This window comes from Erpetoichthys calabaricus, chromosome 8 (assembly GCF_900747795.2).
Source record: "Erpetoichthys calabaricus chromosome 8, fErpCal1.3, whole genome shotgun sequence".
Classification (NCBI taxonomy): domain Eukaryota; kingdom Metazoa; phylum Chordata; class Cladistia; order Polypteriformes; family Polypteridae; genus Erpetoichthys; species Erpetoichthys calabaricus.
Genome location: NC_041401.2, coordinates 112,003,054 through 112,023,128, shown reverse-complemented (window position 1 = coordinate 112,023,128; position 20,075 = coordinate 112,003,054). Strand labels below are relative to the sequence as shown.

At 37.9% G+C, this 20,075-nt stretch overlaps 1 protein-coding gene across 1 annotated transcript in view; it reads right to left on the bottom strand.

Annotated features, from left to right (window-relative positions):
* Positions 1-19,108, bottom strand: part of LOC114656587 (lactase/phlorizin hydrolase) — a 50,475-nt gene extending 31,367 nt beyond the window's left edge. The window contains exons 1-7 of the mRNA XM_028808227.2: positions 18,429-19,108; positions 16,722-16,789; positions 9,989-10,072; positions 4,037-4,136; positions 2,628-2,715; positions 1,735-2,458; positions 271-916 (exon numbers count right to left, since the gene is read on the bottom strand). Of these exons, the coding sequence (XP_028664060.2) occupies positions 271-916; positions 1,735-2,458; positions 2,628-2,715; positions 4,037-4,136; positions 9,989-10,072; positions 16,722-16,789; positions 18,429-19,080 (2,362 nt within the window). The 5' untranslated portion in view covers positions 19,081-19,108. The remainder of the gene's footprint in view (positions 1-270; positions 917-1,734; positions 2,459-2,627; positions 2,716-4,036; positions 4,137-9,988; positions 10,073-16,721; positions 16,790-18,428) is intronic.
* Positions 19,109-20,075: the final 967 nt, after the last annotated feature.

The following is a 20,075-nucleotide window of genomic DNA, read 5'->3' as shown; positions in this document are numbered from 1 at the left end:
TGGTTAGATGTGCCACTGAATTCCATTCAGCATCTATACAACTCCATGCTACAACACATGGCTGCTTGCATTGCCAACCACAGAGATTTTAAATGATGGTAATGACTTATAGAATAGCCCCATTTGGGTCAATTTCTTTATCTCATTTGTGCAGTGCTGGACAATTTCTAATAAAACTAGACTTCATAATAAGTTAGTCACATGCATTTGTCACAGTTTTATAAATGATTCACTAAAAAAGTAAAAAAAATCTTTGGCAGACAGAATTACCTTTCAGTGCTTCATTAATGTAACTACTGAGAAAATCCATTCTCTGTGTATCATTGATGACATCTCCACTATATTCTGTTGGCATTCCATTTCCAGTAACATAAATTGGAATGCCAGCCAATCCTGCATATGACTCTTGAACAAATTTTAGAAGTCTGCGAAGTCCCCAAGGAACTGCATAAATCCAGGATGATGCAGTCTTTGGCCAGTTAGGATCCACATAGTCTGAAAAGTCACCCACTCCACTAGGTCCCTCTGTGCAGTTATTGGCGCTGGCAATCACAAGACGACTTGTATAATGATTGAGTCCAAAAAAGTCAGAAGTCCCTTTAATGTATATCTTCTCAGATTCCGTAAACACTGGTAGCCTAGCCATTTCTGTCAAACACTGAATGTTCTTTTCCTGTATCTGATTTTTCAGCACATCTGGGTAATCTCCATTTATAAAAATAGGATGTGCAAACCACCCAAGCATGAACTGAAGGTATCGATCTGCAGCTGCCACATCCAGAGGATCAGAAATATTTTCTGGTTCTGCCCAGTCTGAGTTCAGGGCAATGCCTACCATTCCTCCTTGAAGGGAATGATATTTATCTTTATAAACATGATATGCCTTGGCATGGGCCTTAAGAATTGTGTGTGCAGCCTAAAAGAAAAACATAACAAACATAGAAAATCTGACAAATATTCCCACAAGAGAAAGAAAAACAAACTTGTACACATTAAGACTTAAAAAGTGTGAAAGTATCCGATGTGTATCTGCGAAACTTGGTGTTTTACAGAGAGAGCCACAAGGTGGAACTGTTATCACTGTTAGTCCAACTTTCAAACCGTTCATTAATTTGGCATTTCTTCTTCCTTTAGAAGTCTGCAGCTTAGAAAGAATAATTTTATATAAGTCACAATATAATGCTATGCATATTTCAGCTTTATGCATTATGGTCTGAATTTAAGTGTAGTTAATAACCAAATTATTTAAACTTACTCAATGCATTATACTTTTTTTATTGTGCAAGCTAATTTATTTTCTTATAATAATAATAATAATAATAATAATAATAAAATTAATAATAATAATAATAATGTTTCTTGCAAATGAGCTTTATTACAAAGTTCTCCATTGTATATTTTTTGCCATTTTGTGTCAATGAAAACTTAAATAAAAGTTCCTGCTCAATAAAAGTTTAGCCATCTGTTGATCCCTGCATGTATAAAATTGTTAAGATGTTGAAGACAACAATAATTAAACAATTAGTACAGAATTTCTGCTTGTGACCCTGAATTAAATAGACCAGTCTAAAAAATGGATGGATATATAGATAAAGGATTTTCTAAAAAAAAAACAAAAACAAAAATATGTCTTAACATTGTGCACATTTTATGTTAGACACAGAGAAGGAGATACTTTAATTGATTACACTGACTTACTTTTTTAACAGGATAAAAAAATGGAAAGACCCTTACCTGATAAGAAGCAATAACTGGATCTGAAATACCAGGTGGGTGCTGGCCAGTGGCATATCCAGCAGTGCTGATCGTCCAGGGCTCGCTGAAAGTGATCCACACCTTCACCTGCCCACCAAAAGTAGCAAAGCAAAAATCTGCAAAATCAGCAAAAGCATCGATAATCTTTTCATTCTGCCATCCACCCAGATCTTGTAGTGCTTGGGGCAAGTCCCAGTGAAACAGAGTGACGATGGGACTAATGTGGGACTGCAAAAGGGAGTCAATTAATTGCTTGTAATACTGAACACCTTTAAGATTTAGGCTATCACTAAATCCAGTAGGAAAAATGCGAGGCCAGGAGATGGAAAATTGATAGGACTTTGCATTGAGACCTCTCAGCAGGTAGACATCATAGTCAATTTTGTTGTAGCTGTCACAGGCAATATCAGCTGTTTGATTTTTAAAGGCAAGGCCATTATGTGTAAAGTTATCCCATATGCTTTCCCCCTTTCCGTATTCTGCCCACCCTCCTTCAATCTTGAAAGAGGTGCTAGAAACGCCCCATTGGAAATCTTCTGGAAAGCTGCCAATGAGAAAGGAGTCTCTTTGGGATATTGACTCTCTGGAGAATGCATCAAGAACACTCTGGTAAGAGGCGGAGGTGCTGGTGCCAGTGAAAGGAACCTGGAATTCGTCAGATGACTTCTTTTTTGTTTCCTTTCTTTGACTAGGCAAGCTGTCACTTGAAAAGTAACAGAGAACACATTTTCAAATAGAGAAAACTGGTTGAAAATATCCACAGTAAAAGCAAAATTAATTAGCTTATTACCAGAAATAAGACATTTGGCTTATTTGGACAACAGCATAGTTCTTAACATGATTATTAAAATATAATAATAATAGCAGCATACCTTCTTGATTTTCCGATAAAATTAGATAGCACATCTGGAGGGTTACCAATATCTATCCCCAGGATTTGTATGTCCTTTTGATTAAGAACTGAAATTCAAATAATGAAGAAACTATTTATTATTTATTGTTAATGTCTCAGCCTGTCTCCCATTACATTGAGGAAACTTATGAGATTTTTGTTTCCACTGTCATGGTCTGTGTTTCCTTTAATATTATATTAAATATGATAATTTAGAAACGGTCAACCACAACAAGAAAGCAGCAACCAACCACAGTATTTACTTTTGCAGACTTTTCAAAATTGAACCCCGATTCAGTGGTATTATGAATGGTATTTTCACCTGTGCCAGTATCAAGATCAAGGTAAACTGAAAAACAATCACATATTCCTCTCCCCAAATTTTACATTATCAGACAACACACCATTTTTCCAGATGTGTCACAACATAGTTAGTATATGCAGTACGTGCCATTGTGTTTTCAAGGCTATAATATCAACACAGGGGAAAGCAGGAGCTTATGATGTATTGTTAAACTCCTGGCAAACCCTTACTGTAAGTTGACAGAAGGAGCAAAATGGAAGTGTTTTGTACTTCATATGGCCCATTCAGCATTTAGACATCTTGGAAAGAAAGAGCCTTTTGAAAAATTACAAAAATAGATGAACGGCATGAGTTTCATAAACAGAGATGGAATACAGTTTTTTCACACGTATAAGCCAGTTTTAAGTCCAAGAAGGCTTTTACTGTTTCATGTAAAAAGCTGGGTATTTGTTAAATATATTGATTAAATAAGTAATGAAAACATAATAAAATAAAAAATAAGAACTTTGACAAATGAGAGGAGGCCATTCAATCCATCAAGCCCATTTCTTTAGCTAATATGGTAGCTAAACTGTCCCAATATCTCATCCAGATTCTTTTTAAACTGCGGTGGGTAGGCACCCTGCCCGGGATTGGTTCCTGCCTTGTGCCCTGTGTTGGCTGGGATTGGCTCCAGCAGACCCCCGTGACCCTGTGTTCGGATTCAGCAGGTTGGAAAATGGATGGATGGATGAATTCTTCTTAAAGATTGTCAAGACCTCTGCTTCAACTACATGTCTTGGTAGTTTTGTTCCAGAGACCCAAAACTCTTTAAATAAAGAAGTGCTTTCTGGCTTCAGTTATAAATACACTTCCCTTTAATTTCCACTGATTCTAAACCTTTTAATACTAGTTCATTCAGGGTTAGGGTTAGAGTAATTTTTAAAAATATACAGTAATCATAAGGGCACACTCTATCTATCTATCTATCTATCTATCTATCTATCTATCTATCTATCTATCTATCTATCTATCTATCTATCTATCTATCTATCTATCTATCTATCTATCTATCTATCTATCTCATTTACAAGAAGTATATTTACCTTCCATTAGCTGCAGTTCATCAATGTTTCTTTTCTTACAATCTTCAGCATTCAATGTAAAAATTAATACAGGCAGATGTCTTCCTCCACTGTTACTACCCTGCAAGAAATAAATATTTTTAGTTAACTATTTCCACAATTAATCAAAATTAACTTTTCATGTACATACATATATGTTTGTGTTACGTAAATGAGCTGACTATACAAAGAAAAAAAAATGTGTAGTACAAAGTACAAAGTTGCAAGCTAGTTTGAGATCATAGAAAATTGTAATTAATTTTTAGCACTATATTTTAATTCTCAAAACTCAATTTTATTAAGAAAAAATGTGTAATATTAAATGTATGTACTATTATAATATGGTTTAATTTCTGTGGCACACATCTATAAATACAGTATGTTATTTAGTTTTCATTTTAATTTTACTGTTTTATGAGTATGTGCAACTTCCTCAAAAAGTTGCAGCAGCCGGTCAAGTTTGACCTTAGAATGAGACTTGAGTTAAGTTCTTGTGCCAGGCAATGGGCAGGCACCTTGTCCACAGATGGCTCCTACCTTGCCCCTATTGTCACCATTAAATGCTCATGCCCAGTGTGGAGGACGGCCAGGGTCCATGCCTGGCCAGGACGTCCCTTCTACTTATATTCCGGGGGAGCAGCCATGGACTCCTCAATACCTCCCCGGGATGCTTGGTGGCAGCCTCCCTGGTTAATGATGATGCCTCAGTTTCCTACAGGGTTTCATGGGAGATGGAGTTCTTCCCAACCCTGTGGGGACCTGGGATGGCCGCCAGGGGGCGAGGCAGAGATAGTTAAGCCCAGCTGGTCTAATCATGGGCCCCACAGGGGAATGCAATTGGGAACAGGTGAGCAAGCACCAAGAGCACTCCCGGGAGGGCCATAAATAAAGCCAGCAACCACCACTCAGGGCCAGAATCGGGAGGAAGAGGATGAGGTGCCTGAGAGGAGTGGTGGTGCCAACGGAAGGATTGCTGTCTTGAGAAAGAGGCACTTTGGGACTGTGTTATACCTGTGGGGTTCACGGGGAAGACGTGCCCCACAGGTGAAGAAAAAGATTTATTTGTGTTGTGTTAAGTGCTTGTGGGACTGTGTTGGGCCTGTGGGACACAGGGAAGACGTGCCCCACAGCTGAAGAGAAAATAAAAAGATTTGTGTTCAATTTATACGTGCCTCAGTGTGAATCTGTGCCGGGTCGGACGCTTATATAGCGCCTTATTCACACCAGGTAACTCTGAAATGAATAAAGTTTGAAGCTACACAGGTTGATAAAATATAAATTCTTAGTTAAATCAATCTTGTATAAATGTTTTAATAAAGGAAACTGACTTCATTTTGTTGGATAGAGCTGCCAGGGAAGAGGAAAAAAGAGGAAGGCCTAAGCGAAGGTTTATGGATGTGGTGAGGCAGGTGATGGGTGTAACAGAACAAAATGCAGTGGACAGAAAGATATGGAAGAAGATGATCCACTGTGGCAACCCCTAACGGGAGGAGCCAAAAGAAGAAGAAGACTTCATTTTGTTAATGGTGGCCTTACATAAACAGAATGATGATACAATATGTAGACCCCCCAATAATTATATCCCTACAGAAATACACTGGGGTTAAACTGTTGAGTAGAGGTTAGTATACTTTTTGTAAGCAGACACAATTTGAACCTGAGTATCTGAACGTGTGGAGTAAACACAAGTATGCTCTGAAACGGACTGCTGATGGATTCTGGGATTATTTCTAATTTGCAGTTGACGCTGCCAGCTTAGGTTCTGGCTCCTAATGACCATTTAGGGTGTGGATACGATTTCTTCACTGATTACAATCTGATATGAATTCCTAGCTTGACAGCCTCTAAAGCAGGACCTGAGTTATTTTTTTTCAGGCATATTTAATTAATTAATTAGAACTAGTGGGAGGCTTTTAAAATTATAAACTTATTTTGCTCAGTTTTATTTTGTTAGTGTTTCTGATGTTCTTCTTTTGGCTGTGAGGAACGTTTCCCACATGTTTTACTTTAGTGATATTGTTGACTATTTCCTTTTTATATCTTTACAATTATTTTTAAAGATGGTGAAGTGTATTTGAATGTTATCCAGGACATTGTATCTGAGATGGATCAGATAATGTAACAAAACTAAAAACATTCTACACATTCATAGTTAATGTTGGAAACATAACAACAGTCGTTTTTAACATTTACAGTTCTAACTTCAATATTATGCTTCCAACCTGCTCCACTGGATTTATGAAATGTTAGGTCTGCATTAGACAATTTTTCCACTCTGACTATCCCTTGATGGTGGTAGGCATGTAGCCCCTATGATTTCCTAAGGAATGCATTGAGTATACATCCTGGGATATTTGATGCTGAGATTTGGTGTTATCATGGATGCCTTTAAATATTATAAACACTGGATATATTGCAGATCAGAAGCTCTTCAACTGAAATATACATTTTTCAGTCCTGTCCATGCCAGTCTTCTCTTACATTTCTTGAGATTCAAACCTTGGGTATTATTTTTTGCTCAGCTCTTGACATTGTGAAACATACAAAAAATTCCATAGGATAAAGTTGCATTTTCCAGGCTGTCTATGTACTGTACACTTAGATTACATTTACAATGTTCGTGTGTCTAACCTACAGACAATACCCAAATCTGACTTCTGCATTCAATTTACTCTAGTCACTATTAAAGATAATTTTTCTAAAGTTATTCTTTTTACCATCAATTCTCTTATCAAGAAATCTAATATTTACGGGTGAACTTCAGATGGCTTTTTAACCTGTCAATTACTGTCAGAGGACATGGACAAGAAACATGAGCAGCTGTCCTAATGACTGCAAAGAAAACAAAATCGTGACCAAAATGGCACAAAAAACAACTATTAAAATACATAAAAAAATAAACATCAGATAACAGACAAGAACAATAAGTTTTCAGCTCTGTTTTTTAATGACTTTTTCAGTTACTATGCTTTTCTTTAATTTTGATATTTTGACCTTGCTTTGAGATTCAGTTTTGTTTTTGAACCTATTCGTTTTTTTAATAAAATAAATAAAGAATTTTATGTTTTTTTCTTCGACTAGGGGTTTTACTGGTTTCCCTCTTTCTTAAGAGTAGGCCTCAAGCCTTTTTGAGTTTTTAGGCCTAGGCCTCTTTTAAAAGAGTCAGATTTTTTTTGCAGTTTGGAGGCCACATTGCAATTATAGAAGTAATTTTAATATATATATTAATGCTACCATTTGTAAAAAGGGATGTGTACTTGATCTAACATGCTTTTTTCTCATAAATGATATGACACCTTTTTTACTGATTTACAGTGCGGCTAATGCACTGGGCAGGAGCTATATTGTTAATAAAAATGTTTTGATTTGTTTTTATACTTGATTTATACCCATTGTTTGTATAGTACTGTGCACATAACCATTTACTCTAAATACATTACAAAATCATACAAATATATGCAATGTAAATCCAAAATGCTTAATGCAAGAAATTAATAGACATTGCAGTAGAAACAATAATTAAAGAAGACCTTCGTGAAAATATCAGACAATAAAAATCAATAAAAATGAAGTATCTGAGCAATTTCAGCACAAACTTTCAACAGAAAAAGGGACCATACACTCAGAAGTATTTATAAAATGTCAGTAAATAATGATCCCGCATGAGAAAGATAAACCAAAACTATACACTAATAGTACAAATAAACCTTAATATGTAGTTGATAACAAAGACAACACACATTCATCACCTACAAGAAAACATTTAATAATTATTTAAATTTTGTTGATTGGATTAACAAACAGGAGTACAAGTCACAGAAATCTCACTTCATTGACCAAGTGAGTCATTTGTAATTGTCTCTAGTTTTTGTTTTTAAAAATTTTCATAATTTATTAGGGGTAATTTGGTAACTATTAACTTCACTTTTGTGTATATACAGTACAATAAATTATAAAATATGATAATAAAGCATATGCTACACCATGAAGTTGTGGGCTCAAATCCTGCTACTGACACTGTGTGACCCTGAGCAAATCACTTCACCTGTCTGTGATTCAACTGGAAAAACAAAATAAATGTATCCAAACATATCTCAGATTTTGTAAGTGGCATTTGATGAAGACATTAGCCAAACAAAAAAAATGGAAATGTAATATTAGAAATCACAGTAATATTACATAGGTGCTGGTCATAAAATTAGAATATCATGACAAAGTTGATTTATTTCAGTAATTCCATTCAAAAGTGAAACTTGTATATTAGATTCATTCATTACACACAGACTGATGTATTTCAAATGTTTATTTCTTTTAATGTTGATGATTATAACTGACAACTAATGAAAGTCCCAAATTCAGTATCTCGGAAAATTAGAATATTGTGAAAAGGTTCAATATTGAAGACACCTGGTGCCACACTCTAATCAGCTAATTAACTCAAAACACCTGCAAAAAGCCTTTAAATGGTCTCTCAGTCTAGTTCTGTAGGATTCACAATCATGGGGAAGACTGCTGACTTGACAGTTGTCCAAAAGACGACCATTGACACCTTGCACAAGGAGGGCAAGACACAAAAGGTCATTGCTAAAAAGGCTGGCTGTTCACAGAGCTCTGTGTCCAAGCACATTAATAGAGAGGCGAAGGGAAGGACAAGATGTGGTAGAAAAAAGTGTACAAGCAATAGGGATAACCGCACCCTGGAGAGGATTGTGAAACAAAACCCATTCAAAAATGTGGGGGAGATTCACAAAGAGTGGACTGCAGCTGGAGTCAGTGCTTCAAGAACCACCACGCACAGACGTATGCAAGACATGGGTTCCAGCTGTTGCATTCCTTGTGTCAAACCACTCTTGAACAAGAGACATTTCAGAAGCGTCTCGCCTGGGCTAAAGACAAAAAGGACTGGACTGCTGCTGAGTGGTCCAAAGTTATGTTCTCTGATGAAAGTAAATTTTGCATTTCCTTTGGAAATCAAGGTCCCAGAGTATGGAGGAAGAGAGGAGAGGCACACAATCCCATGTTGCGTGAGGTCCAGTGTAAAGTTTCCACGGTCAGTGATAGTTTGGGGTGCCATGTCATCTGCTGGTGTTGGTCCATTGTGTTTTCTGAGGTCCAAGGTCAACGCAGCCGTCTACCAGGAAGTTTTAGAGCACTTCATGCTTCCTGCTGCTGACGAACTTTATGGAGATGCAGATTTCATTTTCCAACAGGACCTGGCACCTGCACACAGTGCCATAGCTACCAGTACCTGGTTTAAGGACCATGGTATCCCTGTTCTTGATTGGCCAGCAAACTCGCTTGACCTTAATATTGTGAAGAGGAAGATGCAATACGCCAGACCCAACAATTCAGAAGAGCTGAAGGCCACTATCAGAGCAACATGGGCTCTCATAATACCTGAGCAGTGCCACAGACTGATCAACTCCATGCCATGCCGCATTGCTGCAGTAATCCAGGCCAAAGGAGCCCCAACTAAATATTGAGTGCTGTACATGCTCATACTTTTCATGTTCATACCTTTCAGTTGGCCAACATTTCTAAAAATCCTTTTTTTGCATTGGTCTTAATTGATATTCTAATTTTCTGAGATACTGAATTTGGGATTTTCATTAGTTGTCAGTTACAATCATCAACATTAAAAGAAATAAACATTTAAAATACATCAGTCTTTGTGTAATGAATGAATCTAATATACAAGTTTCACTTTTTGAATGGAATTACTGAAATAAATCAACTTTGTTATGATATTCTAATTTTATGACCAGCACCTGTAAGCTTGTAATTCATACATACAAATTACAGATAATAACTTTAAAAAATCAAAAACAAAAATTGCATTTGCAAAACTAGCCTTATTAGTAACAGTAAGTAAGAAAAAGTGCTATAGCAGAAAAATGCCGTTCATTTAAAGTTGAAAATAAGCAGTATGTTTACCTGTATTTTTAATAATTCAGTTTCAAGATTCGCTCCAGATCTGCAGTCAAATTTGAGGTTCACGGACAAGAAATCTACAACATCCTTCATAAAAAAGAAGAACACAGCAGTTATTTTTGTGTGACAGACTGTTTAAATTTCAATTAAATCTCTAAATGACAAAACTTCCATTTATCAGTTTATTTTGTTAAACATCTTAATCTATTTCAGAGTAGTGAGAAGCCAGTGGCAGAACTATAAGGCAGAAGCCTCTTGTCACATTGAACACTTAGATACATGTGCCGTATTAGCCACTTAAAACCAATAGCAGTCTCCACTCAACCTAACAGACATGCTTCTGGGATTTGAGAGGAAGCTGGAACACTGGGAGAAGATATTCACAGACACAGGAAATTGTGCTGGGAGAAGAACTGAACTCAACTCTGTGGAACTGGAAAGCAGCAGGGCTAACCACTATACATTTCCATGTGTAAAACAGTACTGTTTAAACACACCATCATAACTATCAGTAGTCTGTCAAACAGAAAATAGACTTGCAGGAAAGCATTGGCTATTATTGAAATAAATTCACACAGTTATCCACTCATTTTCAGACTGGCATAATTCAGTTTCGTACTGTGGGATTGTGGAGCCTGTCCTGGCTATTTCTGTGGAAAAAGACTTCCCTCTGTTTTAAAAGAAGTAATTCATAGAGCCATATGAGAAGGTAGAACAATTCTTTATTTGCACACAGATACACACAAATGTCTCAGTCCATAGAGCAGGCAATCAATAATACGATTCAATTGCCTTTCTATTACCATTACCTTAACTAATACATGTCATCTATCTATCTAATATGCAGAATTATATCATCTTCACCAATCAACTACAGCCACTAGTAACTTTGTATACATGTCGATTCTTCCATTATTTTAAACATTGCTTTGTTAATAGGGGTGTCCTACAGGTTTTCCCATTAATCTTATCACCACTTCACAATAGGAGAGTTTAGGCTTTCTCACTTATTTGTCTTCGCTTTTTAACGGGGTGTTTATTACTCACTTAAATCATTTTAACCTTAGCAACTACTTTGGTGGCTCCTCTATGATGAAGCAAAAGTCTCACGTGCTAAGCTTTAAGCCACGTTTAATTAACTCTTTAGTTACCTTCATTCCTTTTCCATATGTTTTAAATTATTATCACCACTTCATATAAGCATATACTTGTAATAATTTGTAAAGATTACATATTAACTAATATTTCCATATGACATGTGGCGTAAGGCAAGGACAAATCCTAAATCAGCTGTTGGTCCAACACAGTGCACACATTCACACTTTAGATGTGAATTAAGCAAAGTGAAATAACTGAAGAAAAATACAATCAAAAACAAGGAGAACATGCAGACTCCACAGATAGTGACCGTGTCAGGATACCAATCCAGAACAATGGAACTGTGAAGAAGTAATGCTAACCACCACATTCATTGTGCTACAAAAGTTACAACAGAAATATCATTAAATCAAAATGAGTACAAGTATATGACTTTAACTATTAATGCTAATTCAGTTTTAGTTTTCATATAATTATTCTGAACTAGGGACGACTTGTGGATTTAAACACTATGTTCTGAGATTTTTCAGGTAGTAAAGACAGAAACATACATTAGTTACACTCACTAATCAGAGTGCCTGCGAGTGGCCACATGTTGCACTTTGAGTAGCACATGCAAGTAAGAATTTCGTTGTAGTCTGCACACATGACAATAATGACCTACATCATACTCAAATGTTCTGTGTACTATATGTTTTGAACCTGTTTATGGCCAGTGTTGGTGCTCGGTTATTTTGTGCCCTAGGCCAGGCTTATTAGTGTGCCAACCGACTATTCGGTAACTAACCCATGCGGCTGGGTTCCCCACCCCCTTATGATCTGCGCCCAAGGTGAATGCCTAATTCGCCTTAATGGTGACACAGCCTGTTTATGGTGTCAGGTACATTGATCATCAGGTGATTTCCATGATATTGGGACAACTAGCTGTTTTGAAGACTCAATAAAGTGTGCTGCTCTTCATCTGTGCTATAAACATTAGCATGGTGCCTGTATAAAGGCAATTTATTTTTCAAATTTTCCTAAATTGTGTTTTGGTAAAGCAAGTATGTCACTCTGGAAAATCCCTGATCAACATTTAATGAACATTTGTGTGAGAATGGAATGAGGCACACTACTAAAGCAGGAGTCAAGGGTTTCTTGTGTTGTTAATATTAAGTGATCACTTAAGATGACACCATCAAAACTAAAGACTGCATCAAAAACAAAGTCAACAGTGAGGCAGTATAGCCTATGGGCTATGGTACTGATCTCTGAATACACTGCCACAAGGTATCCAAATTCAACCAGGAGGCAAATCTAGATAGATAGATAGATAGATAGATAGATAGATAGATAGATAGATAGATAGATAGATAGATAGATAGATAGATAGATAGATAGATAGATAGATAGATAGATAGATAGATAGATAGATAGATATGCTGTGCAAGCATTGTATATTTTTAGTTGACCTTGTTTATTCTCACAACAAGGACATTGTTGTTTATGTTTGTTGTTTATGTACTGTTGTCTAAAATTCTAAATTTATAACAGAGAAATATATATATAATTCACTAAGCAGCCGACCAGGGCACGCAAGACAACCATGGGATACACACGACATAGCCACGCCCGCCAACTCACCGAGCCCCGCCCACCAACCCTAAGACCATGGGATACGACGACAACTCACAGAGCCACGCCCACCAACTGTAAGACCATGGGATGAGAGCGTCTGCTGACTCGCCCGCCCCGCCTGACTGTTACCAGCATTCACCGAAATGTACTGGAGTGTAAAACTATCACAGCTGCTAAGCTTTCAGCCATGTGAGATTGAGCAATAACAGGTTTGTGATGCCCTTAGATGTCCGGGGGTGCACGCGCGCAACACTGAATGGATCAACGTGTGTCTACCCGGCGCCGAGAGGCGTGGGTAAGCCTTTGAACCCCATTCGTGATGGGGACTGGGGCTTGTAATTGTTTCCCACGAATGAGGAATTCCCAGTAAATGCGGGTCATAAGCTCGCACTGATTAAGTCCCTGCCCTTTGTACACACCGCCTGTCGCTACTACCGATTGGATGGTTTAGTGATCGGAGCGGCCCTGCCGTGGTTGCTCGCGGCCTCTGGTGGAGCAGTGAGAAGACGATTGAACCTGACTATCTAGAGCATATGTGTCAAACTCAAGGCCCGCGGGCCACATCTGGCCCGGCGTGTAATTATATCCGCGAGATCATTTTATATATTATTGTTATTAATGGCCCGGTGATATGAAGCACTGGTAACACAATAAACTACAGATCCCATAATGCAGCGCTTAAGCTGCCTTGCCGAACACTTCCCGCGTTAATCAAGTCTAGCTTATGATGCTGCAAGTTATTGCGAAGCTAGCCCTCACGATGCCGAAGAGAAAAGTTGATTCTGAAAACAGAGCCTTTAAAAACCGATGGGAGGCTGAGTATATGTTTACTGACATTGCCGGTAAACCCGTGTGTCTCATTTGTGGAGCTAATGTGGCTGTAATTAAAGAATTTAATCTAAGACGGCACTATGAGACAAAACATCAGGATAACCTGAAAGACCTGAATGCAAAGCAGAAGAGTTAAAGAAGAATCTGACATTTCAGCAGACGTTTTTTACCCGTGCAAAATCACAAAGTGAAGCTGCTGTGAAAGCAAGTTTTATCGTGGCAGAGGAGATCGCCAAATCAGCCAGGCCATTTACCGAGGGAGAATTTCTGAAGAGCTGCATGATCAAGGTGTTTGACGTCTTATGTCCAGACAAAAAGCAGATGCTGGCAAATGGAAGACTGAGTAGAAATACGATTGCTGATCGAGTTTGTGAGATGGCCACTGATTTAAGAACACAGTTGAGTGAAAGAAGCAAAGACTTTATTGCATACTCTCTTGCTGTGGATGAAAGTACTGACATGACTGATACTGCACAGCTGGCCATCTTCATCCGTGGAGTGGACTCCAATTTGCGTGTTACAGAGGAAATAATGGACATTAACTCAATGCACGGGACAATGACTGGAAAAGACATTTTTGAAAATGTATGTCAAAGTATAACCGACATGAAACTGCCCTGGGACAAACTTATTGCACTTACAACTGATGGAGCACCATCTATGTATGTGTAGTGAAAAAAAGTGGACTAGTGGGAAGGATGCGAGTAAAGATGCAGGAGGAGAACTGTACTGGTGAGTTAACGGCATATCACTGCATCATATACCAGGAAGCACTATGTGGCAAAGACCTGAAGATGGACAATGTAATGAGCACTGTAACACAAACCGTAAACTTTATCCGAGCTAAAGGTTTAAATCACCGACAATTTCAGTCCTTTATGCGGGAGATAGATTCAGAGTTTGCTGACATTCCTTATCATACAGAGGTGCGTTGGCTAAGTCGGGGAAAAGTTCTCAACAGAGTTTTTGAGCTCAGCAACAAAATCTGTCAGTTCCTGGACAGTAAAGGAAAAGACTCCACCAATTTTAGGGATGAAAAGTGGAAATGCGAGTTGGCATTTCTGGCTGACATAACAGCTCATCTCAACACCTTAAACCTCCAGCTCCAGGGACGTGACCGCATGATCACTGACATGTATGACACAGTGAAGGCATTTCAAGTGAAGCTGCTTTTATGGGAGACACAAATGCACCAGTGCAACTTGCCCCACTTTCCCTGTTGCCAAGTAATGTTGAACCAAGTCGGCACAACGGTGTTCCCAAATACACACTTTGCTGATAAACTGAGGGCACTGCGCACTGAGTTTGCACGGCACTTTGGTGACTTTGAAGAACAAAAAAAGAATTTTGAGTTGCTTCGCAACCCATTTACCGTCGATGTGGAAACTGCACCTGTGCAGATTCAGATGGAGCTGATTGAGCTGCAGTGTAATGGCACACTGAAGGCAAAGTACGATACTGCAGGGCCCGCACAGTTTATTCACTCCATTCCCGCAGAAATGCTCCAGCTCCGTCTACATGCGGCTCGAACCTTGTGCATGTTTGGTAGCACATATCTGTGTGAGAAGCTCTTCTCAGTGATGAAGACTAACAAAACAGCACACAGAAGTTGTCTCACTGATGTGCACCTGCAGTCCATCCTGAGAATCTCCACAACACAGAACCTCACACCAAACATAAACAAACTTATTGCCAAAAATGATGCTAGGCGTCCAGCTCTGATAAAATGACATAAGAGCAAAGACAACTGAATGATTTGATTTGTTATTGCTGAAAAGCACAAATTTTATTTATATTTCCAGGTTTTGTTATGCAGCATGTTCATATTTTGAATTTGTATAATTTTGACAGGATATATTTTTATGGAGAGCAAAATCTTTTGGGATATTTAAAATTTAAGTTTATTTTTTATATAAAATGACATAAGAGTAAAGAAATTTCAATGTTTGTTCTTTTAATGTTTACTTTATTTCTAACTTGTATAGTTTAGACAGGATATATTTTTATGGAGAGCAAAATATTATAAGTTATTTAAGGTTTGAGTTGATTTATTCCGGAATAATATTCCTGTCTGTTTTTATTCATATTTATGTTCAAAAAAGTTCAGTTTTAAAAGTTTAGTTTTAGTGTGTTCCAATAAATGTTTATCCTGTTCGGCCCGCGACCTAAAGTGTGTTTTGGATTTTGGCCCCCTGTGCAATTGAGTTTGACACCCCTGATCTAGAGGAAGTAAAAGTCGTAATTCCGTAGGTGAACCTGCGGAAGGATCATTACCGCTTTTGCCGACCCGTCATTGGGCGGTTAGGACCCGAAACCTCTTGGGCCCGCCTCCCCGCCCTCTCTCCGGAGAGGCGGAGGGGGCGGAAAGGGCGTCCTCCCTGGGCCTCCTTCCCCTCTCCCCCCATTCCGCCCTCCACGCCCGACCGCCGTCCAGCCCCATCTCTCACTCTGGGAGGTGGGGGCGCAGCAGCGTTCCTCCAGTTTTCAGTCACGGACAATTGTATGTTGCTCTCTCCAGAGTTCCATCTTTTCATTCACTTACAGTTGTATCCTCAAACCCACCCCATGTGGACAACTGTGTCTTTCAGGAAGTGTTCACCCATCAATACATAATTATGCAGCGTATGCTATGCCACGGGTTGGCTAGTGTATAAATAATGCGTCATGTAACCAAGGTATCTGGTATACATTTTTTGTATGTGTTTTTTGTGTTGTTCATATTACGTGAAACTATCAAAACTAATATAGATATTTAGGCAGCTTGGACGATGCCAAGATTGTAAGGTAATGTTAACATGTTAACAGCAGCCTGTGAACTGCCATGCTAGATTTATGGAAAATCTCCCTTTTAGACCCTGATATCCAGGTTCCCCTGGCACCCTTAACAGTGGAGAAAGTGCACCAAAGACCATGCTTTTTAAACTGATTGTTTTTAAAAATTGTGTTTTTTTTGCTCACATTGCTGCAACTAAGGTTTCATATAGAGGCATGGCTGCAATCATTTCCCTAAGATATCTGTCATGTCTTCTTTGTAAAAGTAAAGTAAAACAGTTAGTAATGAACTCTAAGCCAGTATGTTTACCTGTGATAATGTAATATGAAATTACAAACATTTTACATTAATATATAATTTAACTTTAGTTTTACTAGTAATTGTGACCTAAGGAATAAAAAAGCAATGCATATTTACCTCTGTCACTGTCTTTTGATACAGAAATTCATTCTCATCTGCACTGATTACAACTGAAATCTTCCCACCTAAAAAAAACACATTGTGATTATCATTCTTTAATATTTAAGTTAAAATTAAAAACAAAAAGTCTACAGTGAGGCAGTATAACCAAGGAGCCAAAGTTTTTGATGACTGAATACACTGACACAAGGCATATTTAAAGATTTTGGGACACTTCATTTTGGAATGGTAATAGGAAAACAGAGCAGCCCCATCCATTAGCGTGCACCACTTAAAATGAAGGAGATCGATAAATATGCCATTAATGAGCTAATGTTTGTTTAAATAAACAGCTGTGGGTGTAAATAAATATGTGTGTGTTTATGTGTTCATGTCCTCCACTTAGAGTATGGATTTTGACAACCTTACTTAAATCTTAACCTGGTGAGAAAGTAATGAAGGTTAATCTCTTGCAAAACCCTTAGATCCTATAAGATGGCACATGAAAAGTACCAGTCTAATTATCAATGTCATTAAGAATTTTATTAGTATTAAAGAATAGAAAATGTTATATGTGTTTAAAAACATATTTTGTTGTTTTATTATTGTTAGATTGTTTCTTTAGTGAATGGTACTAATCGTTAAAAGCTGGGCTGAAAAAGGCCTCCACTAGAAGCAATACAAAGTTGTGTACACCTTAACATGTTCATACTGTACTAATATGACATTCTGTACATCATAACATGTTCATGCTAATGTGACATTATGTACATCATAACATGTTCATGCTAATATGACATTCTGTACATCATAACATGTTCATGCTAATGTGACAATTTTGACACCCCTGTCTGTTGTGGTAATCACTGCATCAATGTTTCCATATGGGTTTCTTGGTTGTCTTGCCATCATGGAGTCAGTTAACTAATGAACTCACATTTGGAAAGATATCTTTATTTCTTCAGTTACTTCAAAAATCATTATTTACTATTCAATTACATGGGGTTCCAATAGGAGGGCACGTCTCCCTTCAACCTACAGTGTACTATATGGGCTTCCACTGAATAGAGCCTTTTTTACCTTCAACATGAAACTTGTGTTAAGTACCAGGAGCCAGAAGAACAATGCAGAAGGCAGGGTTGGAAGACTAGCAGTGAGCCAATAGAGGTGGGATGTATAGGCTTCGCAGGCCATTCTCTCTGCTGAGTAATGGCCAAATCTGGCATAATGGGCAAAGAGGAGAGCCATCAAGGCCGTTACAGATGCTGCAGAGAGGGCCACTAGGAGGTTCAGGTTGAAGAGGGAGGCTGCTGGGATGCAAGCTGGGGACTGATCTCCCCCGGGCTGGGTTACCTGGGCGAAGGTGTGTGAAGTTGGGAAAGACCCAAAACACCCGAAAACCCCAGGATACATCACTTAAGATGCATCCCAGTGCATCTAAGGATGTATTACTCAACTTAGTTTTGGTAAATTCTATAAATTTATAATATTACCCGTCTCATGTATTAGTTCTGTAAGTAGACCTGTGGGGGCAGAGACCCAGCCTAGTCCATCACAGGCACTGCTAAATGCAGAAGCTGACAATGTTTAGTAACATCATGTGCCATGATATGAATGACTAGCACTTCTAAGCTATTAATGGAGATCCAGAGGGAACTGACTAGGTTAATGGAAAAGTCCATCTAACCAAAACCACAAAATGTTTTCTACAGAATGGTGTCTTACCTTTGTTGCTAAACTTCTGCTGGTAAAGACCGTAGACTTCTTTATGAGCAACCAACATATTTTTGAGAGAAGCATTTCCCTTGTCGTCTGGTTCATAAATAGCATAAAGGTCAATGAATGTGATCCAGGTGTCTACCAAATCTCCAAAGGCAGAAAACGCAAAATTTGCGTAACTTTTAAAAATGCTGATCACTTTTTCATTGTCCCATCCTCCATATTTGGAGGTGATGAATTCAGGAAGGCTTCCGTGGTGCAAAATCACCAAAGGTTTGATATTTACCATAGCCAGGTGTTTGAAGACATTTGTGTAGCATTTTATGGCATCCAGATCAGGAGCTCCAGCATCACCAGACGGCAACAGCTTTGGCCATGGCAGAAAAACCTTCAAATGAGTAATGCCAATGGCATGTAAGAGTAGAAAATAGTCTTTTACAGGCTGGGAGAATGACTGATCACAAAAAATGAAGATATCGTCTTCAGCAGAATTACTTTCAGAAATGTAATTCAGACTTTGCATATCTGGTTCCTCTCCATTTATTTCCTTTAGTATGCCCTTGGTGAAAGGTCCTGTTATTAAGAAAGAACTAGGAGAATTTAACAGCAGACTCGCTGAGTAAACAGTAGGAAGGAGAACCAGAAGAAGTGGGAGCATCGTGCTTGTGTTCTTCAGAGTCGGTTTGGCAGGGAAATTTCAGGGAAGCCTTAAGGATGATGACTTATAATACCCTTTCAGTTCTAACCTTTAGACTCCCCTGCTATAAACTGTATGATAAAAACGACATACTTAGAGAGTGATAGCTAGACCTCTGGCTAGTACAGTATGTGACATTTATCATAGATTGTAGTTTATTGCTGATTATCAAAAACTGATAGGAATATGTTACCTTTAATTTGCACTTGTCATTTTGGATTATCATGATATAATCTTTAAAAGGGGATAAATCAATGTTAATAGGTTTTCTCTAGAACAAATCTGAAAATAACCTCAATGAATTCTTCAGCCATTTCATTATCATTATTTAGCACCGTTTTTAGGTTATAAGAATATCTTCTAATATTTAATTTTCAGAACTGTTTACAACCTTGTAACTAATTATCATAACAGATATGTGCCCTATATTCTACATATTATCTCTCAAAGGCAGAGGTGATTCTACATATTATCTCTCAAAGGCAGAGGTGAGCATTTATTATCGGTTAGATAATACTTTGCTTTCTATCCAGATACTTATTTTCCCATAGCTTTTTCAGATCCTTTTTGAAGTTATGGCCTTATCATCAAAAAAAGATGTCAGATTTTTTAGAGAGTTGGCTCTGGGCAAATCACTTACGCCAGTGGAACCGAGGCCTGCTTAAACTGTAGGACTACATCTTGGCTGGATTAATCTGGTTCACATCTTATTAATGTTGTACTTCTCAGCATATGCTGCAGTTTGAAAATTTTATTCATTCTTTACAGAACCCCTTGTGGAAGCTACAATATACAATACAATGCTACAATATATGTATTACTAATGTATTGATATTGATAAACTGATTGAAGCAGTTGACTAATATAAGTATGTGTGTAAGCAAGAATATTTAAGGCAGGGTGACAACAACTGTTAACAAAAGAATATTTTATAATTTCCTAAAAGCAACTGTTAG